Source organism: Rattus norvegicus, chromosome 14, assembly GCF_021556685.1.
Source record: "Rattus norvegicus strain SHRSP/BbbUtx chromosome 14, alternate assembly SHRSP_T2T, whole genome shotgun sequence".
Classification (NCBI taxonomy): Eukaryota; Metazoa; Chordata; class Mammalia; order Rodentia; family Muridae; genus Rattus; species Rattus norvegicus.
In genome coordinates, this window is record NC_141547.1 from 17,700,946 (window position 1) to 17,724,767 (window position 23,822).

Genomic DNA, 23,822 nt, shown 5'->3' on the forward strand with positions numbered 1-23,822 from the left:
GGGCTGGAGAGATGGCTCAGCGGTTAAGAGCACCGACTGCTCTTCCAGAGGTCCTGAGTTCAAATCCCAGCAACCACATGGTGGCTCACAGCCATCTGTAATGCGATCTGATGCCCTCTTCTGGTGTGTCTGAAGACAACTACAGTGTACTTCTATATAATAAATGAATAAATCTTTTTAAAAAAGGAAGAAGATGATGACAAGGACGAGGAACAGGAAGAAGGTAAGGAAAGGAGGAGGAAGAGGAAGAAGAAAAGGAAGAATAGAAGAAGAATAATGAGGAAGAAATAGGGGAAGAAGCAGCAGTTGCTACAACAGGAATTCTGGCGATGTAGCTCAGTGACAGAGTTCTCGTTTAGAAAAGTCTCCCCTGTTCATGGACAGAAAGAATTAATATTCTGGAAACGACTATATTACTAGAAGTGATGTACAGGCTCGATGTTATTCCATTGCAATTCTGATGGAATTTATCATTTTAAAATATAAAAACATATGGAAGCTATCTTAGTCAGGGTTTCTATTCCTGCACACAACATGATGACCAAGAAGCAAGTTGGGGAGGAAAGGGTTTATTCAGCTTACACTTCACATTGCTGTTCATAACCAAAGGAAGTCAGGACTGGAACTCAAGCAGGTCAGGAAGCAGGAGCTGATGCAGAGGCCATGGAGGGATGTTACTGGCTTGCTTCCCCTGGCTTGCTCAGCTTGCTCTCTTATAGAACCCAAGACCACCAGCCCAGGGATGGCACCACCCACAATGGGCTGGGCCCTACCGCCCTTGATCGCTAGCTGAGAAAATGCCTTACAGCTGGATTTCATGGAGGCATTTCCTCAAAAAATGCTCATTTCCGTGATAACTCCAACTTGGGTCAAATTGACACACAAAACCAACCGGTACACAGAAGCATAAATGACTCCAAATAGTCCAAACAATCCTGAGCAAAAGAGTAATCCTGGAGGAATTGTAAAACCTGACTTAAAATTATACTACAGGGGCTGGAGAGATGGTTCGGTGGTTAAGAGCACTGGCTGCTCTTCCAGAGGACATGGGTTCAGTTCGCAGAGCCCACCTAGCAGCTCACGGCTGTCCGTAACTCCAGTTTAATTACATATATTTGATTCTCAACAGAGAGGTCAAGCACATCGTAGGAAATGTAACTCCATTAACTGCTAATCTGGTTGTCTACATACAGGAGCAGGCATGCATGCCCATGCCTCCCTCTGCACAGAAACCAATTCAAAAGGGATGAAATATCTTTTTTTTTCCTTTTCTTTTTTTCGGAGCTGGGGACCGAACCCAGGGCCTTGTGCTTGCTAGGCAAGCGCTCTACCACTGAGCTAAATCCCCAACCCAGGGATGAAATATCTTAATGTAAGACTTGAGACTTGGAAATGATCAGAGTTGAGTATAGGCAAGAGACCTCAAAATATATGCACAGGCAGAGATTTGCTTTTAAAATCACGCGTACACAAATGTACCAGGGGAAGATCTATAGCTGGCCTCAAGCTTTGATATCCATCTTCTACCTTGTTACAGGCAGCGTCTCTTGTTATTGGCCACTGCATAAGCCAAGGTAGCTAGACCACAAGCTTCCGGATATGTCCATGCCTGGTCTCCTATCCTATCTATCCACAGAAGCACTTATAACTATTTACTACCAGGGCTTTTGTGATGGTTTGTATATGCTTGGCCCAGGGAGTGGCACTATTAGGAGGTGTGGCCCTGTTGGAGTAGATGTGTCACTGTGGGTATGGGCTTTAAGACCTTCATCCCTAGTTGCTTGGAAGCCAGTATTCTGCTAGCAGCCTTCAAATGAAGATGTAGAACTCTCAGCTGAGCCTGCACTGTGCCTGTCTGGATGCTGTCATGCTCCTGGCTTGATGATACTGGACTGAACCTCTGAACCTGTAAGCCAGCCCCAATTAAATATTGTCCTTATAAGACTTGCTTTGGTCATGGCATCTGTTCAAAGCAGTAAAACCTAAATAAACTAAGACAGCTTTCCACAGGGCCTGGGGTTCAAATTCAGTTGCTAACAGTTGCAGAAGCATTTGACCGACTAGGCCATCTCCTCAACCCTAGGCGAAGACTTCCTGACTAGGTTTCCAGTTGCTCAAGAAATCGTAGCAAGAATCAACAGAGGAGACTGCATCAAATTAAAGTACTTCTGTATGGCAAAGGTAACAGTCAGCAGGGTGACAAGATAGCCTACCTGTGGGAGAAAAATCTTTCTCAGCTACTCACCCAATGGAAGAGTAATACTCAGAAGACATAAAGAACTAAAAATTTTAAATAGCAAAACAAAAAATATATATAATCTCATCAATGGATAGTCCAGTGAAGCGAGTCACCAGTAGTTCTTATAAAGACTAATACAGAGAGACCAATAAGCACACATGGGGAGCGGGGGGCAGGTCAACACTGCATTTAGCCATCAAAGAAACGCAAATCATAACTCTGCTGAGGTTCTGTTTCACACCATTCAGAATGACTCTCAACAAAGACAAACGCAGCAAATGCTGGGAAGCATAAGAGAACCGCGCATCGGTGGGAATATAAATGCATCCAACCATTCTTGGGGGGAGGGTGGGATTTGCTCAAAAGTAAAAGGAGGATGATTGAATGCACTAGCTAGGCGTTCCTTATGTCTGAAGGAACTGAAGTCAGCATACACTAGAGAAAGCCCGCATGCCCACATTAGCCAGGTTATGGAGCCAGCCTGGGTACCTGCTAACACATTAGTGACTAAGGAAAGGATAACACCCATGCAATGGAACTTTATGCAGCCATGAAGTAGAACCAATTACGTCATCTCAGGAAAATCGATTGGACTGGAAATCGTCCTGTAAGCCAAGTAAGCCAGTGGAATGCAGATCTTGGGGGAGAAAAAAAAGATATGAAAGTAGAGGGGGAAGGGGAACTGGAAGGGAAGCTGTTTGGAAAGAGGAAGGAGACTATTGGGAAGGACAAGAAGGGGATAGAAGATAGTGTGTGTGTGTGTGTGTGTGTGTGTGTGTGTGTGTGTGTGTGTGTGTGTGTGTGTTGTAGTGAATAATAGAAAATGGCGTCTCACCCGCTAAGCTCCATCCCATCTCACACTGCCGATGGTTACTCTCTCAGCCCGGCAGCAATCTCTCTACCCATCTAGTTCCCAAGGCTGGTTGCTGCCATGCCAGTTTCGTACAGAGACTGCCTATCTCACGCCTCTCTTACCGTGGACTCAATTAAGTCGCCACATGAAAGAACACATCACACAATAACCTCTGATCCAATTGATAAGATATAATTCACCCATCTAGACAGCACAAAATCCTGTACACACCCGTCCCTTAAAAATAGTCCTAACAACCTGTATCTATGTGCAGAGAAGAATCTTAACATCTGCTGCCATGTTCTCCCAGCTCCTCCTCCTCGATCCTTCTTCCTTTTTTAAAACTTTTCTCCCACTCATCTTTCCTTCTCCTCCAATGACAGGCCTTGTTCTATCCTGTACCTGCCTTCCTGCATAGAGACATCAACCTACTCTTCACCCTTTCTGTTTACTTAAAAAAATAAAAATAAAAAAATCTTTTATCTTAAATATAAGCTGAGCACAACTATTATTGTTTTGTAATTTATAAAGGATAAAATACACCTAACACCCAGTCCAACATTTTATCAGTTAAACAGAACATTTAGTTATCCATTCCAGCTTAAGAAAGGCTTAAAATCTATGTTATATCCTGGCTGGCTTGTATACTCTCTGATAACTATCCAATTAAATCTGTATTCTCAAAGTTAAACAGCCTCGGTAGGCTATGAGACTAGAACTAGTTTCAACCCCATCAGAAATCTGAGGACGACCGATATTTCTGTAAATATAGGAAGCCTAACATGGCTTCCAGTACTCGGACAGGTTGTAGAGGCAGTTTTCTCTGTGTATAGTCCCCTGTTAGTAACACGTGAGAGCAAGTCTTCAGCCTTCTGGCCTAGGATCATCTGACAGACTTTTGAAATGCAGAATTTCTAAGGGCTGATCATTCTGGTTCAACAGAAATTATCAGTCAACTATTCTGCAGTGTGTCCTTCTCTGGACAGTATTTAGTCCGTAGAATAAACAGGCAATTTCTGCCCCGTGGCTACCTAGCCAATTACCTCACCTGGAGGTGGAGATGTTTAATTTCTTCCTTGAATCCACCAAAGGGGAGCTGTTTGCCTCAACAAATGATAAAATGACAATAAGTGTCACATTTTGTGGATTTCTGACATTTTTGAAAACCATCTAACTGTGTAAGCAATCTGGACTGTTGTCCATTAATTATCTTAATAAATTATCTTGAAAGTACTCTAGCAATAAACTATGAATTTTCTATGAGTTTGTTATCTGCCCCTTAACTCACATGTTTAATCATCTCAGATTAATTTTTAAATAATAGTAAAGGACTGGGTGTAAGCCTTGTTTGTACTTTTAAAATTTTTGTACCAATACCAAAGAAGAAGTAAGCAGCTTGCCAAACTAAGATTTTTAGCTCAAAAAAATACACCTATCTGTTAGGCTTTCTACCTGCGTGTCAGACTTTTATTTATTAATAACTTCACCTCCTTGGTTACGTTTATTTCTAGGTATTTCATATAACTATTGTGAGAGAGATTTTCTTCCTCGATTTTCTGAGAAAGAAAATGGTCATGGTTATAGAGTCATTGAGTCATATGTCTTAGTCACCAATCTTATAGGGGAATTAGTTGTATTGTAAATGTTATTATTTATCATTTTTAAAATCAGAAAATATAGATGTGTTTCTCATTGGTTGTCCTCCGGCACAGCATATCACAATCTTGCTGTAAGTCGGACCCTGGAGGAGATCCAAAATGACTCAAATTAGATATGGACATCTCTGGATACTAAGTTTCTACTGTTTATATAGCCACCACCTGGCATCACACAAGCCTCCAATTTCCATATATAGTATATGTAAGAAAGCCTTCTACTACAACAGCAGCCGATTTTTGTATCTAGCCACAGGTCCTATTTTCTTATTACCTCTTAGTATCTGCTTTCCTTAAAAATGTTTTTCCTGTACTTTCCATCTGTACTTGCCTTGCATGACAAAGTATTTCCCACCCACCACTTCTTTTTTTTTCGGAGCTGGGGACCGAACCCAGGGCCTTGCGCTTGCTAGGCAAGCGCTCTACCACTGAGCTAAATCCCCAACCCCCCCCCCCGCCCACCACTTCTGATCATTTGCTTTCATTTCCTTCCTGCAGAACAACAGACCGGCCCTCTGTCTTCCAGACTTTAGTAAGGAGCTCAGAACTGCAGCCAAGTCTTACAAAGATATTTCCCGGTAGGGGGCCACCTTCCCTGAGCAGAGGTGGGTAGAGAGTAAACCTACAGGCAGCAATCTCCAGTTCACCTTTGGAAACATGTTTGAGCTTGTCCTCTACTCTCTTACTTTCACTATAAGCACACTCTTCCTTGAAGACACAACTTGCCCTCAGCCCCTTTTAAGGGTAGATCTGTGGACAGGTAAGAAGGAAGGTTTTCTCTGATGACTTTCATTTTCTTGGCAAAGCTTGAGAGATGATCATTTTTATAAAGTGACTGGCTACTTGAAGTATCCATAACTTGCTATCTAACCAATCAGCAAGCCTTATTAACTCTCTTAAACATTATACTTGAATTCCACCACTACTACTTACCTCCCCTGTTTACTCAGTGGCCTAAGACAGCATAGTGTCTAGTGACATCTAGTATGATAGTAGACCTGTGTCCTTTGGGCTACTTCCACATAAACAACTAATATGATCTTCCAAAGCACAAGTCAGAGCATGCTCTGGAAGATACCCCATTACCAGCGTACCTTTCTTTGAATAAAGATAGAACTCCTTATAATACCCCTCTATGACTGTCCTCCTTTTATTTTATGGGGTGTGTGTGTGTGTGTGTGTGTGTGTGTGTGTGTGTGTGTGTGTGTATGTGTGTGTGTGTGTGTGTGTGTGTGTTCTGCATGCATACATGTGTGCATAGAAGTCAAAAGATCCCTTGGAGTGGTGAGCCAATGTCATAAACCCTGGGATCTGGACTGTGGTCTTCTGGCAGAGCAGTAAATGCTTCAACTGCTGAGCCATTTGTCTAGGCCCTCTGATTAGCATTGTTTCTTAGGCCCTCCTGCAAACATGCTTTCCATAGCTCTGATAAGTAATAAGAATAGCAACCTCTATTCCTTCTTTGAACCTGGCATGATTTAAGCTCAGGAACATCAGGGCCACGCCTGATTGGGTTCACTGTTGTACCCTCAAGTTCTAGTCCCATAACCAGTGCTCACATGATAGGTTCTCAACAAGTGTCTGCTAAATACATGAAAATTTAGCTCGCTACTCTTGAAGATGAGGGAGATGATACAGAGTGCACTCTGTGACTCCACTTACAGTGCTCAGGACTGTTCCTTAATCAAGACAATAAGGAGTTTCTTGATCCATAAAACAGAAACTTTTCACTCTGAGGTTTACCATATATGTGTGTATATATATATATATATATATATATATATATATATATATCTCCCAGATTCATTGTAATAGACCTTGTGGTCATAGCTCTAAGTGTTCGCTCAGAATCCACTCTGACTGCTGAAGAGAAGAAGCCAAAAAGCACAGTGAGCAGTGATTTGGACTTTGCCACCGCATCTGTGAGAATGGTGTTTTAAAAGTAAAACCATATAAATGACCACCGATGTGAATCTTCACGTAAGGCCCACTGAATTTGAGAGAGTTCAGAAGTGGGTACTGGGTCCTTGCAGAATCATCAAAATGAAGTGCTTTGGCATGAGAGCGACCACTAGTATGTCTTTTTGAGCAAGCCGAGAATCAGAAATAGGAAACCAAACACAGCAAAGTCTAGTGCAGAGGACAAGAGCACAACTATAAATTGGGAGCGGAGCCAGAGACAGGCTCCGGATGACTATGGGTTCAGTGAGTGTGAATGTGGAAGGAGGAGGTGCATAAGTAATAATCCTTATGAGAGGATGTAGCAGGCCAGTGCCTGGGCGACATGCCAGGTTCGGCTAATTTATGGCACACAACTGGAACACAAACTCCCCATTCTCATTTCCTTTCTCTATATATTTTCTGGGTATGAGAAAAAGATATTTTTATTTTATTTTTACACTCACAGTCCCTTTAGACTACTCCTTTAGGCTCCTCCTACATTAATATATATTCCTGTCTAGACTCTGGATATTAGGAGAGGCGGTGGATTGATTCTACATCCATTCTTTAGTCCTTATGACTACCCATTGAATTGTTAAAAAAAATAAATCAATTGTAAATGAGGTGTGTATAAATATCGACATTTAATTTCAGTGAAGTCTTCATAGAGATGTCACATGCAACTAGGTCCCAGGCAAATACATTTAATAAGTTCCTATATTGTCTTCACAAACATATTCCTTCAAAATGACATTTCAGGTGTTTTTTTTTTCAGAATATGTATTGAATTACAGCACAAAAACTTTACAATTTGCAAGACCCTCAGAAATTATTCAATATATTACAACATCTCAATATTAGTGTTGATTTTAAAGTTTAGGGGCAATCATAAAGTCATCATGCTATGTTTTGGATATCGTGTGTGTGCTTGTCCGGAAAAGTTTCATATCTTGAGACCCTCACCTTAGTAGGAATATCGGGAGGTGTGAGAGATCCGTGGGTTAATTCAAAGTCCTTGCAAAAGCTTGTGACAGCCTCAGCACCTCCATGGTTTCCAGTTCTGTGATGTAATCTCTTGTTCCCTGACCTGTTCCTCGTAGGACCCAATCAGCTCCGCTGTGCTATAGCCAAGGGGGCACTCATCAAAGGTTAAACTGCCTGGAGGGTGAGGTTGTCTGGTCTCAAAAGCTGTGAGCCATACACCTCCTTCCTTTCAAAACTTAGCCTCCACTAGGCATTTTGTTACAGTAATGAAATCTAACACATACAACTTACTGGGGGGAAGCTGAGGGTGGTTTCCCTGCAACAGTGATACTCAGGCACACTCTGGAGAAAAGAGCTAAGTCACCGTGTGAAAGGGAGTATAGAGGTGGAAGTGCCTATGAGTCTGGATGAAGGAAAGGTGCTGGTTTGCCTGAGGCTAGGAAAGTGTAGCTTGAGAAAAACAAGAGGTAGTAAATTTTGATAACTTCCCTAAGAAGTGTGGACTCTATCCTAAGAACAGTGAGAAACGTTTTATGAGAAGCATAAGAGCGAGGGCTCAGCCATTAACGGCCAGAAATATAAGGAGCTGTGTCCAAGGTAAAAACTCAGTTTGGCAGTTTGGACTTTTGTTTCTTGTCAAGGCAAGTGAAGGAGGACCGGGGTGCCATTACTCCTAAAACAACTAGGGGAAAACAGATTTATAGAACAATGACTTTCAGGACAAGGGTCATCAGACAATGAAGGACGGTGACGTCTACCAGAAGAAAGCCAAACAAATGAGTCACGCCACACTATGAGGCTAAAGAAGAGTCTAGAAACTTTTCTCTAGACTCTAGAGAATAGAAATTGGGAGTGAGGAGAGGCTGGGACTCCAGCAGAGTTAGGAAGGCTAGAGTTGTTGGTGAAGCACCGTAGAGAAGAGCCTCCAAGATTCCAAGAAAATCTCTTGAATGTCCAGGTGACTGCTAGTCATTCTTGTAAGGACAGCACCCGCACGCAGGAGAGAAGGCTCCTGACCAGAGCAAACAGCCATTTGTTGGACACGTGAGGGCCATCTGAATGCCTGCTCTCTGTAGTCAGAGGTGAACGCCTCTTCAGAAGATGACAGGGCAACAGAGACATCTTGCCTCAGTGGTATGCTTCACCCCAGAACAGATATTGGTTTGGCTCTTTGTCATATTGCTTAACAGCAAAATATCATCGAAATGGTGATAATAAGAAAATTATATGTGTATCAAAGGAAAAAGGTGTTGATATAAAGAAAAAAACATGAGAACTGGTCTCTTATCAGGAGCAATGTGAGCTACAGGACATAACAATAATATACTAAAAGTACTAAAATAATTCCCCAACAACTTGGAGTACTTTATCCACTGAAAATAGCCCACAAAAGCCAAATTGAATGAGGACTTTAGACATTCCTTAAAGAGTGAAAAATTTCACCACCAGCAGATGCACACTAAAAGAAATGGTGGAGGAAGTCTTTTAGCAAAATTATCAATATTTAATGTTTTTATTATCAATAATTTAATAATTAATAAATATTAACAATACTAAATGGATATAAAGAAATGGAAACCAGAATGAAATAAAGAGATGGTGACCAGAAATGGCCACCAGATGGGTAAAGAAAAAGAGGTCTTTTTTTTTTTTTTTTAGAAAAAGAGGTCTTTATTCAGCTGTCTTTAAAAAGCAATGAAGGTAACTAACTTCTCAAGGCAGTATTTTCTGGGGAAAAGAGAAGTTATTTCTCTCTCTCTCTCTCTCTCTCTCTCTCTCTCTCTCTGTGTGTGTGTGTGTGTGTGTGTGTGTGTGTGTGTGTGTGTGTTTACCATGTAGTTCAGTAGGTAAATAGGGTACCTGCTGCCAACTCTGAAAACCTGAGTTTAATCTCAAGACTCATTAGGTAGATAGAGAGAACTGACTCCTACAAGTTATCCTCTGACCTCTACACACAAGTCACAGAATGCACACACACACACACACACACACACACACACACACACAAAATAAATAAATAAATAAAATTTAAAATGTAATGAAATTGTTATTGCAAAAGAAAGGAAAGAAGGGGGGAAACAAACGAACCAGAAAGTATCATAGTATTAAGCCAAATTATTAATAATTGTATTACATGGAAATAGTTTAATTGCTGTTATTTGAAATCCTCAAAATAAAAAAAATTAAATATATATACCAAAGATTTGGGCTGGAGAGCAGCTCACTGGCTAAGTGCATGTTCTAGTCTTCTAGAACATGTGATCCGACTCCCAGCACCCACATCAGGTAGCTCACAGCTGCTCTGGGGGATCTGATGTTTCTGGCCGTGGAGCACACCCGTGCTCACCTATAGACACTCACATAGAGACAAATACATAGCCATAATTAAGTTGATAGATACAAATGTTAAAGAAAAACAGTAATAGTAACCAAAAAAAGCTAGGATATTATGTCCCAATAAATTAATACCTATTTCAAAGCAAACAATAGTACCAGAGAAGAGAGACAGACCTCTGCTAGATAAACTCCTTGAAAGACAATAATTACATAAGACTACTGTAAAAAAAAAAGAGTAATGAAATAATTCTTTAGTTATTAAAGAATTTGGACTTATAAAAGTTTCCCACAAAAACTGTAGATCCATAAGGATTCACTGATAAGTTTAACAGAACAATTGAGCAAGAAACAATACCAGTTTCACACCAGCTTTCTTTCTCTTTTTTTTTTTTCCGGAGTTGGGGATCGAACCCAGGGCCTTGCGCTTGCTAGGCAAGCGCTCTACCGCTGAGCTAAATCCCCAACCCCTCACACCAGCTTTCTAAATATAGGTGAGACAGGGGCTTTCTGTCTCATTCTTTGAGGACAGAATTGATACCCAAATGGACCAATGATAGGATAAGAAAACTACAGACCAATAAAGCTCATAAACACACCTGCATGGATTCCTAACAAAACTTCAAAATCAAAATGATAATATAGAAAATGATAATACACCATGATTAAAAAACAGCAATGCCAACCAACCAGATACTCCAGGGACTAAACCACTACCGAAAGACTATACACGGACTGACCCAGGGCTCCAACTGCATATGTAGCAGAGAATAGCCTTGTTGGGGCGCCAGTGGAAGGGGAAGCCCTTGGTCCTGCCAAGGTTGGATCCCGAGTGCAGGGGAATATGGGGAGGCAGTAAGGGGGATGGATAGGGGGAATACCCGTATGAGGGAGAGGGAGAGAAGGAGATAGGGGCTTATGGACAGGACACTGGGAAAGGGAATAACATTTGAAAGTAAGTAAAGAAATATATCTAATAAAAAATTAAAAAAAAAGATATTTCAGGAGTACACTTTATAATACCTGATAATCAATCAATGCACTCAGAGTAAGAAAGAAAAATAAGACTAGCTCAATAAATACAGAAAAGGTATTTAAAGATAGAAAAGTTGTGTCGGATAGAAGCTCTCGGAAAACAGGGAGAAAAGGGAACATCCTCATTTTTAGGAATATCATATTCTGCATCTCGTTTTCAGATATAAACGTCTGAATCTAGAGACAGGAGAGTTGCTTTTAGCATTATTTTTAAAGAAACTCCTTAAATCGCTCTTTATCTGAACAGATTCACAGATTAAATTTGTTGTGGTCCTTATTTAAGCACTTCACTCCCTCTTACTCCCTCCCTCCTCCCCCCCCCCACTTCTTTTTCTTCCCCCTTCTCGCTAGTACAGCTAAAAGCGCAAACAGTTCGTCCCAGACATCTTAATTTCCCCACCCCTTCACTGTTGCTAGGTGTTTTGCCCAAACCCTGTACTCAGTAGCCTTCTCTTTCTTGATGGCTACAGTGCTCATTTAAAGAAGGATTGATGATCACCCACTGACGTTACAAGGATTTCTGTTTCCATGAATACAGTGAGATCAGATAACCAACCCAGTGTTAATTATATGTATTTGCTTATAGCACATGTGTGTGCTTGTGGATCATGTCTCATGTATAGGTCAGAGCACCACTTACAGGAGTCTGTTCTCTCTGTCCACCGTTTGAGTTTGAGCTCAGGAAGGCGCTGGTAAATTTAGGTCCTCTCCAAAGCATGTCCGTAAGACTACTCTACATCCATTGCTAGAGCTTTTAGTAAAACAGTCAGAAGACTTCCTGTCAAATCTCATTCTAAGGCCCTTTGCCTTTTACATGCCACATAATGTTGCTGAAAGGCGACCATGCTATAGTGAGTCAAGGGGACTGTGGAAATGCAGTGGGAGGAGACACATTTCTACAGTCTTATGACCGAGTTCCTAGCTGTCAGTAGTGATCCTGCGAACTCTGTGAGCTCTCAATGCTTTATCTTAAAAAGCCCCTAGGCAAATATTTCTTTCCCTCTACCACCACAGTAGATGCTGCTTACTTTGAGGAAATCCCAACAAGTTAGGTCATTTCTCCTGAGGGCAGGTCCTGAAGCCAGAAAGTTCTGACAAACAAACCTATGCCCCTCCCAACTCCCAACGAGAAGCAGGATTTTCTCTGCTATTCAGCTCGAGGACTTGCTAGAGTTTAGAATGGAAAATTCGGACCCTCTCCCCAGTCACTGCAGCCCTGTAAGATCTGAACTCACTGACCTGTCCGTGCTGTGTCTGCAGCAAGCTCATGGGATGCAGCTGAGGTTTTCTTCACCAGGTACTGCACCCCACGGATGTCTCCACTTTTAGAGCTCTCTTCATCTACCAGTCTGCATCACCAATCTTGGGGCTATAGTTCTCCCTGGAAACCCGCACCTCTAGCCTTCTAAAGATTTTATTTGCCCAGATCTTTTTCTTGTTACCAGCATGGAATGGCATCTTCTAAGCCTCACATGTGCTACAGAAACCCTGCCTGACCTTTTAAATCATCGTTGTGTGTGAAGATGCAGACACTTGCTCGTGTTTCCTTTCCTTGGTTAAATTGTATACAGTAAATACTTGCATATGTGGGGTTCCGGGAGATACCTGTTGGTTTCTTATGTGAATTTCAGAGGATGGACTCTTTCCTTAAAACTCCCTGGATTATGGGGCCATGGCTCATATTCATATGGGGCTCATATTCTAATCTGATCTGAATCTGCACCCTGAAAACGTTCCTCTATTTTTTTTTCTTTTTTTCGGAGCTGGGGACCGAACCCAGGGCCTTGAGCTTTCTAGGCAAGCGCTCTACCACTGAGCTAAATCCCCAACCCCGAAAACGTTCCTCTTGACAGTCAGTTCAACAGTTACACAATTCAGGAACACATACATCTCTGGACAGGAGTCTATGCAATACCCACTTTAAGTCTTGCAAAGGACAGGCATTGCTAAATCAGCATAAAATGGAATACAGAACACAACTGTGGGAAGCTCGTTTGCACATTGAGCAAGATTTCAAAAGGCATTATCTTGGTGCCCATTAACTACCCTTGGGGTATTTTTCTTTCCATTCTGGTTATCACCAGAATGTTTTTCCATCCATCTATTCTTCCTTTATCTAACATAGGACATGTAGAAAATCAATATTGATTATAATTTTGGCCTAAATAAAATTTTGTGCAAAAGAAAATTGAGCCTAAAAATAATAGAGATAATGGATCTGAGCACAGTGGCCTGCTGTCACAGTGGCCCATCACAGTGGCACGTCCCTATAATCCCTGCACTTGGGAAGCGGAGGTCAGAGGGTTGAGAGTCTGAGGCCAGCCTGGGCTATATAATAATACTTACTTGAAGAGTTCATGTAGCAATTCTACTATTCAGAAATGCTCAGGAGTTAATGACTATCCGTTCTAGAACTGGACTGTCAGTCCCTCAGCTTAATGAGTTTAACTTGGCTGTAGTTCTAGAACAGTGAACTAAGAAAATTATTAATGTTACAAAAGAGTGACTGGAGGGTAAAGGGGAGCATAGAACACGAGCGATAAAAGAGATTAGGGAAAAGAAGGTTGAAGTCATTGGTAATAAATTTGAGAGATGGGGGTGGGCGGTGGGGGGCATCACCTCAACATCTAAGATCCGAAGCATCTTCCACAAGGCCTGTGTGATCTGTCTCCTCCCGTCTCTTCAGATCCATTCCGTAAAGCGTTTTCACTCATCTTCCACGCTTTTGCTTACGTTTCCCCACGTATGTAGCTTAGCGTCATCTGTTTATTTATTAGTTCTGGTGCTGGAGTTCAATTTCAGTTCTTCTGGTACAAACGTCAGCACAGAGCCACATCTCGGGCTCCTCCTCCTCTCAGTATGTTTTAAAAACTTATATTTACTTATGCATGGGCAGCTACATACCATAGCACATGGGTGATGGTCAGAGACAACTGGTAGGAGTCAGTTCTCACCCTCTACCTTAATGGTCCTTGAGATCAAACTCAGGTCTTCAGGACGGGTGGGAACAACTTTCAAAGATATTTTGCATAATGCCCCTTGGTATTGACATATTCTTTGCCCCCTCCCTCTGCCCTAAGAATCCACTATGATAGAGCTCTGTTCAATGAAGGATCTATTGTTGACACACCTTGCAACCTAGCCAACCATCAAAGTTGGGATTGTTTTCCCTCTGTCCTTCCTCATGGAAGTCCCGCTTCCCCCAAACAAGAGTCCCCAGGGCAGATTGACAGCAGTCTTGTACCCGCTTCTTATTGCGTCTTTCAAAGTGTGAGGACTACGTTTGGTTTGCTCCCCGGTTTCCCACCTAACATAGTGCCTGGTGCGCTAGCGGGTTACATCTTCATGTTGGGTAAAATGTTAATTTTTTATCTTAAACGCTCCAAATTTTTAAAATTCACAAAAATTAAAGAAATAACCAAAGCAACTGAAGTAAGTGACTGTGACTAGATAAATTGTGAGGACTTCTATAAAGCACACCTCTACAAAGCGCCTAGCAACCTGGAAAGAGCATCGGGACAGTGTAGCATGGTCATCTGTCAGACCTGGCTTTAGAACAAAGTTCATGTGAAATAAATTGACATAAGCATCACTTTTCATTATATTATATTATATTATATTATATTATATTATATTATTATTATATGTGACAGTTCCACAAAATGACAAAAAATACATTCACTGTTGTTTTAAAGTAGACTTTTTGTTGTTAAATATTCAAAAAAACTATGCAAAGGTCTGTCTGTGTGAAAATGTCAACAGTGGCTACCCCTAGTTGATATTTTGTATGCACTTTACACTTCTTAATATTCTATAATGAATATACATTGTTTTGTTGTTGTTCAGATTGGAATCAGTTTTACAAGGATGAGAAGTCGGATGGGGGTATGGAGGATACAGGGGAGTGGCCTGGGTGATCAGAAGCAGGACGGACTACCACCAAAGTATAGGTGAAATACAGGCAGTCAAATCAGGCAGTGGCTATGAGAACAAAACAATGTAATTAAATATAGAGATGAGGTGGGTAGGGGGTGTTTTAGGATTGCTACTCCCTTGATAAAACATGGAAATGACTAAAGAAACTTGGGGAGGAGAGAGTTTTTAGCTTATAGTCCCACAGCCCAGTTCATCCCTGAGGGAAGTCAGGACAGGAACTCAAATACGGCAGGAACCTGGAGGCAGGAACTGATGCAGAGGCCATAGAGGGGTGCTGTTTACTGGCTTGGTTCCACAGATTGCTTAACCTGCTTTCTTATGGAAGCTGGAGCCATCAGCTCAGGGGTGGCCCCACGATGGGCTGGGACCTTCGCCATCAATGTCTAATTAAGAAAATGCTCGACAGGCCTACCTATAGCCAGACCTTTTGAAGGCATTTTCTCAATTGAGGTTTCCTCCTTTCAGTTGAGTCTAGTTTTTGATAAATTGACATTAAACTAGCCAGGACAACGGACCCTTTGTCAACTTGACACTCAAGTATATCACTGTTAAGCCATAAACATTCCTTCCTTGTTTATCTCCAAGAGCATACATCAGCATTAATATCAGAGCCTAAAACATTTTACAAACTTTAAAAGGTCTACTGTTCCTACAAATTCAAACACTTTAGAATTCAGTTCCTTTAAAGATCTAAATTCTCTTCTAAAACCTAAGAATCTCCTTAAAAATTCAGTCTCTCAACTGTGGACACCTGTAAAGTTAAAAACAACAACAACAACAACAACAACAAAAATTAAATACTTTTTTTACTTCAAGAGGGACGAACTAGCAAATAGTCATAATCTGAACAGAGCAAAGCCAAACACCAAAACTCCAGAAGTATAAATAACTCAACATCCAATTACCTGAGATTCACTCAGGGTCTTCTGGGCTCCTCCAAGGCCTTGGGTCACTTGTCAAGCTCTGCCCTCTGCAGCACACACAGCTTGCTTTCAAGGCTCCAACTGGTCCTACACCACTTCTAATGCTGTTCTTGGTGGCCATCCCATGGTCCTGGTATCTCTAGAAACTGTTGGGGTCTCTTGCTGCAACTGGTCTGTACTTTCACCAATAGCTTCTCACAGGCTCTCTTCAGAGTTCCAAGCTCCAATTTCTCTGTATAACCCTTTCAATCCTGGGCCTTCAACTGCTACCAACGAGGCACCTTCACTAACAGCCTTTCCAGGTCCTGTCATAGTCCAAGCCTCAGCTGCTACCCTGTCATTCCTTCAAAGCCAGTGCCACCTGGTTGACTCTTACAATACCAAGTTCAGTGCCAGCTCAAGGTACAATGTTGGCTGCCTCTGGAGCGTAGCTTGCATGTGCTGACTCAGAGGAAACACTTCCCAGAAGATTTCATCTCAACGATGTTGATCTCTTCTCAATCACTGTTCATTTTTTTGGCTCCAGCTAACCAGGATCTAGTACTCCAGCCAAACAAAGGTTTTGCTTTAGATCTGAAGAATCACAGCAAATTCTTCAGTCCAAGCTGACCAGCACTACAGTTTTTTTTGCCCATAAGAAAACCTTGTTAGAGTATTTGCTTCTCTCTGAAACATCACAGGCAAGGCCCTCCGTTGTCTACACTGCTCTCAATGTTCTCATTATCCAATGACTTTTCTATCCTGAAGTTCTAAAGTCCTTCCACAGTGCTTCCCCAAACTAATATGGTCAGGTCTGTCACAGCAATACCCCATTACTCTAGTAACAACTTCTGTCTTAATTAAAAGTTACTATTTCTATGATGAAGCACCGTGGCCAAAGAAAGCTGGGGAGGAGAGGGTTTATTTAGCTTACACTTTGGCATCACCGCTCGTCACGGAAGGAAGTCAGGGCAGGAACCTGGAGGCAGGAGCTGATACAGAAGCCATGGAGGGGTGCTGCTTACTGGCTTGCTTCCACAGCTTACTCAGCCTGCATTCTTATGGAAGCCAGGACCACCAGCCCAGGGCAGCCCCACCAACAATGGGCAGGGCCCTCACCCATCCATCACTAACAGCCAGATCTTATGGAGGCATTTTCTCAGTTGAGGTTCCCTCCTTTCAGATGACTTTAGCATGTGTCAAGTTGACAATAAAACTAGCTAGGACAGGGTGGGTATGACTTAGTGTCCTTGAGTATGTTTAGATTGTACTGAAAGCTCAGAAAACATTAGCTTACACATCCTAGTATCCATTGGTAGTTCTGGATCCCAATGGGGTTCGGAATAAAAGCTGTAGAATCGCTATCCCTAAGCATGGTTGGTGGAACTGAAAACATAGAGACAAAATAAAAGTAGGGAGAAGGTGTGAACTAAAGTGGAACTCCTGAAGCGTGAGCCCTGAGCCATGCAGAAGACAGACGGATGCAACACGTAGAAAGAATGATTAGAGAGATAACTAGTCCAGTGTTTGTGATGGGAAATGAAAATGGCCGACGACACTGGTGGGAAAAGAACCCTGGTGAGATCTTGCTCTCTGTAAAGGACCCATGACTCATTCCTGGTCTTTTTCTACATTTGCAGCGGCAAGTGAGTAATTACTAAATCTGTGAAAATTGTGTGATTTAAGCTGTTTCTAATCACATAATAAGGCTGTCCAGAGATCAAATTCTTTCATTTCTCCATGCTGTCTTTGTCAAGCATTTCTGGGGACTGGAAGTATAAATTTCCCTCCTGCTCAGAGGTTAACAGACTTGAAATATATATATATATATATATATATATATGTTTAGATATATGTATATATAGCATATACATACATATATGTATATATTAATGTGTGTGATATATCATATATATACATATATATACACAAAATTATTTGAATGTTTTAAGACTTATTTTTAGTTGTTCCTGTGTTTGCCAGAAGGCACTTGGAATTGAATTGTTTCTGTACAAGAGCAGTATGCACTCTTAACTCCTGATCCACCTCTCCAGCCATTTTTATATTTTTATTGGTGATGAATATGCTACATTAGGCAATTTCCTCCCATCACTAATATGGTGATACTTTTGGCTTTCATTTGTACTCCCCCCAACCCCTCCTCAAACCACTTGGAATTTGGGAAACAGAAGGGAATTCTTATGTTGGGACTCCCTTGGAAACTTTAATAATAGTTGTTGAATACTCAAAGCGTCAGGGAAAGATGGGGGCTCAAAGTGTTATCTGAAGCTGTGTGTGGTGGCGCATGTCTGCAATCCAAGCACTTGGGACATTGAGGCAGGAGCAGCCTCTCAAACTCTCTCTTCAGATTCTGATACCAGCAACAAACGGTTTCAAGATCACATGGTATTTCACTGGTATCAAGATGGTGGACCGTGAGCTCAGTAGGACTCCCATTAGGCCCGAAAACGAGCATACTACTAACACTCACACTTGATTTCCTAGAATGCAGTCACCGGTTTATCAGTGTGCCTAACAAATGGCCAGCCAGTCTTGGCTACAAGGCTGGCAAAGCGAGAAACTAGATAGAAATACACTGAATAAAAAATATTAAAAAATAGATACAAATCATGTCAGGGGACTTGACTATTCTTATAGTTTGGCTTTATCTGACAAGTCCCAGAGAAGACTGTCTTTCATTTCTGTTCACTAAAGCAAAAACTATTTTTCCAAATAATGAAGTTGCACCAGAGCGCATTCATAAAGAACATAACTCTGAAGGAATGAACCTGAGTAAGTGAAAAAAATAACCGAACTTTGTGAAGGACTGAAATCAGAAAAACAAAAACCAGGCCAAAGAGAGTCACTGGAACCAGAACATAGTTGGAGAGTTGACTTTGCATAAGGGCAATGAGTTTTGTCATTCTCTCCATACTGAGGAGAGATCAGCCCATTTCTAGCATTTGGAAAATCAAAGGAATTTGTATCAGTGGTCTCAGTCTTCTTGTGAAATTCAAAGTCAGTCATAATGAAATGGGGCTGGCATTCAAAGATTGCAAAAGGTATTCAGGTGGAAAGTGACACAAAGGTGCTGAGGAATATAGAAAATGGCCAAGATCCCACTGGAACCAAGATACATAATACAGTGTTCTGTACAATGTTGTATAGCGGAACTCAGCAAAAAGGCAGGCACTTTGTATATTTGCTATTGCACACAGTACACAGAGAAGCCCCTGGAAACACAGACTCTGATTTCATAGATCACACACACAGTAGGCACATAATGAATTTTTGCTTGAATGAATTGATTTAGTCATCACCAATTCTTCTGTGGTACTCTGTAGCGTACTGGCAACTGCCCACATTTCATATGGTATGCCAGTACTAAAAAGAAAATGCAAAAAATAAAAAAAAATCAGGCACTCAGCTAAACTTAGAAGTCTTAAAATGGCAACTCTGTCAGTTGAGGCACTTTTTTATCTTGTGCCAGTACATCTGTCTTTGATGTTTGCTTTATTTTCCTTATGCCACTACTCGTACTAGACCAGAAGTGGCTAATTCTGAGTTCAATAAGCTACATAAACATGACGTGGTGGTGTGCAGACCTAATATCATCTCAGGAAAATCGCCAGTTCAAGGCTAGCCTGAGCTACACTGTTTCAAGAAGAAAGCTACATTTCAATCTGTCTGCAAGTTCTCCAGGTACTTAAAATGATCTCAGAACCCAGACCCAGAAATGCATACAATGCTGGCACCGCTCCCCCATCCACCTCTTCGGAACCGTATGGTCTTAAACTTCACTACTCAATTCCTGCATATACAAAGGTGTAAAAGTCAGGTTTAGGCAGTCCGAGACAACTCTGGCGAGAGTTTTATCAAGTGAGGACAGAATCGCTCCAAGGTACGGTTGAGGGGAAACAGTTTTCTTTTGGACCTGGCAGGAGTCTCTCTCTCTCCTTTCACGAAGTTTCTCTCCGGAGATCCAAAGCCCTCTGGCTTAGGCGGTGGAGAAAATGGCCAGGCAGGAAAGTCCGTCCAGGAGGTCCGGGGCGAGGCCCCACCTCCCGGATCTGGAGGCCAGGCCTCCTGCTCGCACAGCTGCCCCACGCTTCCGCGCTCGCCTCCCACTCAGCCCCGGCCCGCTGCTCTCCATCCCACTGCCCCCGCTTCCCTGCACCCCCGCACGCTCGTGGGGGACCCTACTCCGCGGCCCTGGAGTCTGCACTTTGGAGAAGCAGGCAGAGATCCTCGCGCGGCCGCCGGGGCGCCGGCTGATGGCGTCACTCGCGCTTCCGCCTGCGGCTGCGTTCTAATCAGAAGCCAGGAAGGAAGGAGGGAGGGCTGCAGGGCTGTGTGTGGGGGAAGTAACGCGGAGAAGACAAGCCATCCAGGCACTCGCTCGTTCGCTTGCTCGCCCGCCCGCCCTCCCGCGGCCCCTGCTTGCGGTCCCCGCTCAGACTCGGTTTCCCCAGGGAAGCCATTCTAGGCGCACTTCCCCAGCGGCTCCTTCCGGACGCCTGCTCCGCTTTCCCGGGCACGGCGTTCGCGCTCCGCCTCGCCCCCCCTCGCCCTCCCGCTCCCTCACTCCCTCCCTCTCTCCCTCCCATCGCCAAGCTCCCCGCCCTTAGTATCGCGAGACGAGGTGAGAGCTGGCGGAGCGGCGGCGGCGGCGGCAGTAGAGGTGACCGAGGCGGTGGCGGCGGCGGCGGCGGCCCGGAGCGCTGTGTCGGCCCCGGCGCGGCCGAAGTCGCGGTAGAGCGGAGCCCCCACGCCCCTCCCCCGTCCGCGTCCCCCCCTCTTCCCGCGGGGATGGAGAAGGCGACGGTTCCGGCGGCGGCTGAGGGAGAAGGGAGCCCCCCGGCGGCGGCGGCAGTGGCGGCCCCCCCCGCGGCGGCGGAGGTCGGCGGCGGGGCTCGCTCGGCCTCGTCTCCTCGTGGGATGGTGCGAGTCTGCGACCTGCTCCTGAAGAAGAAGCCACCGCAGCAGCCGCACCACAAGGCCAAGCGGAACCGGACTTGCCGACCCCCCAGCAGCAGCGAAAGCAGCAGCGACAGCGACAACAGCGGCGGCGGCGGAGGAGGAGGCGGCGGCGGCACCAGCAGCAACAACAGCGAGGAAGAGGAGGACGACGACGACGAGGAAGAGGAGGTTTCTGAGGCAAGGGCCTGGTTTCACCTCGAGGAGGGCGGAAGGGACCGTGAAGGGCCTAAGGTGGGAGGGGACTTGCGGTGGGACGGAGCCCTCGGGGGCTTAAGATCTGCCTTGGGGACCAGGCTTTCGCCTGCCCCCTTTCTTTGCTCGGCCTGGAGTCGTGAGGTGTGGGAATGTGGGGGAGGGTAGCTGACACGTGGGGGTGGGAGGACCAGAGAGTGCACGGAGTTGCTGAGGAGCTTGTTAGCCTAGGATGCTTCTTCACAGGGTTCAGGGCGGAGGGATTGGTTAGATTCCCGGGTGGCACTTTGGGGCAGGAGGGTGGTCTCTCCGGGGCCAGTACAGCCACCTCATTCCCGGGGCGGGGGCGGAGCTAAAGCGGGAGGGGTAAGATAATAGGTAGGAGAGTCTCTGGGGGACCCACTGCGAGGTTGGTAGTTTTCTGTCAGTGTAAGGTGGCGGCGGAGAGCGATTCTGGAGGGCTGGTAAGATTGTAATGGACTCGGAGCTAAGTATTTGTATCTGGGAGAGACACGTGAGAAGCTGTACTTTTCCATACTGTTTTCGCTGCAGGGCTTTTCTCTCTCTCTCTCTCTCTCTCTCTCTCTCTCTCTTTCTTTCTTCCCTTCTTTCTTTCTTTCTTTCAGCTTGTGGCTGAAGTGATCATCACTTACTCGATTTATGAAAGATTTTGGATGAGCCGATCTTACATCCATACGTATGCGTTTACAAATGGCTTAGTACATAAAAATTCTTGTTTGGTGCTCTACGCGTGTATGTAGTGCTTCATCAGGTTCTCCCTTAATAATCAAGCCAGGTCCCTCTTTTATTTAATTAATTAGTTAACCTTACTTATTTATTGTCAAGTAAGTAGGGAAGAAGCGTCTGCTTTGCACCCAGGTTTGATTGTGATTGGGACAGGGAGGCCTATGTCCTAGTGATCTGGTTTCATAACTCTTTATAGTTTTTCCTGGGTCTACAGACAGGCGGCGTTGTAGGACCTTATTCCTTTTAACCCAAAAGATTAATGAACCATACTGATAGCCAACTACGACCTACCAGTTGTTAGCTCTTTTAGAAGGAACCCTCCTGTCAATACTAGGAAATGGAAGCTTTAAACACCCTAAGATGGAGGAAATAATAATTTGGGGCAGCAGAGGAAAGAAGTTGTAAAAGTTGATTAAAACTTTGTTCTGGGAGAGAAGACTTAAGTGAATTATCCACAAGTACTGCTTGCCACTTACTTCCTTTCCTAAACCTAGAGCCCGGAAAAAGTCTGCTTTTGAGTTAATTTTCTTTTCTTCTTCCTTTCCAGGTTCTGTTTAAGTAGAGTCCTTGGAAAGGGACTTGAGGCTCACCTGTTAGCAATAAGACAAAAAAAGTGTTTTAAACCTAGATTAGATGAAGCTACATAGAAAAAGTTCTGAGTAGGACTGCATACCCCAAAGTTTATCCCTTCTGTTATTTCTGCTGTGGTGAATTTGTATGGGTAGTTTGTGCTTGCTTATTTATTGTTTGGGGGCAGCGTGTTGCTTGGGCTTCATTATAAGCAATGGAGACAAGGCTTAGTGTCTAGCAGGCCTAAGGCCCTAGACACCATTAAACAAACAAAAAGAGAAAATAAAACTTTAATATTGAAACAGTGATGAGAAAGATGTGATGGAGTCCTCTTCTGTTTTGATGCTTAGTATTAACCAGTTTTATAATTCTCAGAAGTGGGAAGGATTTTCCTCCTGCAGCTTAGGCTCTTTATTTTAAAACTAAGGACAGCAAGGTTTAAAGAAAACTAGTTGTGTCTGATAGCTGCAAAAGTAGACATCAAGGTTTTTAGAGACCCAGTGAGAGCTGTACATTTTGAAAGTGAATGGTTCATTTTGTCTCCCTTCTGACCTATTTCAAAAACTGGTGCTGGACTTGATGTTTAGCAGCTGTGAGGAAAACACCAGTAGCAAGGTTTTAAGTTTTCTAACATTAAGCTCTGGTTTGGAACAAAGTCATACACTTAGTGTCATACTTAAAAGAAGTATTCTGCTACAAACTGCACCTACCTAGGTAGTTTTGTCTATGGCCTAATAATTCCTTAAGTTGTAGATGGTTTGAAACCTGTAGGAATGTTAATTTTGTAGGTCTGAGTTTTTCATTTGAAATAAATATTGCTGTTTTGACTTTGACCAACTAAGACAATGTTGGTCCTTACTGTGCTTTGCACTGTCATCTGCACGGGTAAAGCAGTAGGTTTGTCAGTGTTGGGTGAAATACACGTAAGAAGACTGAGCCCTTGAGTATGTATGAGAAATGGGCAGGGTAGAAAGAAGTGGTTTCCTTCCGCACTGGCCCCATGCTCTGAGGGAGTGGGGGGTGAGCTCAGGGTGCTGTCTGCTCCACTTAAGCCAGGTGGGTGGGCGGGTTGTGCCACAGTTTCTTTTCTCTTTCACTGTCCTGACATGTCTTCAGAAGTTTAACTTCAGGACTTGGGAAATGTACTTTTTTCTGGTTGTTTTGTCCAAATTATTTTAGCCTACACAGTTTAATAATCTGATCCTTGAACTAATTCTCCAGTAAAAATCATCCAAAGATTAGGAGGGAATATGGTCGTGTAAACTTTTGCAGGTCTAACTTGAAAGCATGCAGGGTGATTTAACATGACAAAAATATAATATATGGTTTTTGAAGAAGTGTTTGCTGGTTATTCTGTCTGTTGAAAGAGGAGAAAATGGAGAAACATGGATTTAAGTAAGAGCTTTATTTGTGAGTGGTAGTACCTGGTTACAGTTAGAGTAGGTATCTTCAAA

At 43.3% G+C, this 23,822-nt stretch overlaps 1 protein-coding gene across 4 annotated transcripts in view; it reads left to right on the forward strand.

Moving 5' to 3' along the window:
* The first annotated feature begins 20,553 nt into the window (after positions 1-20,553).
* The window catches only part of Ankrd17 (ankyrin repeat domain 17), a 136,933-nt gene continuing 133,664 nt past the window's right edge, over positions 20,554-23,822 (forward strand). For 2 of the 4 annotated variants that reach the window (NM_001401338.1, NM_001401339.1), the window contains 1 exon segment: positions 20,554-21,036. In NM_001401338.1, coding sequence (NP_001388267.1) covers positions 20,689-21,036 — 348 coding nt within the window. In that variant the 5' untranslated portion in view covers positions 20,554-20,688. 4 annotated transcript variants of the gene reach the window in all.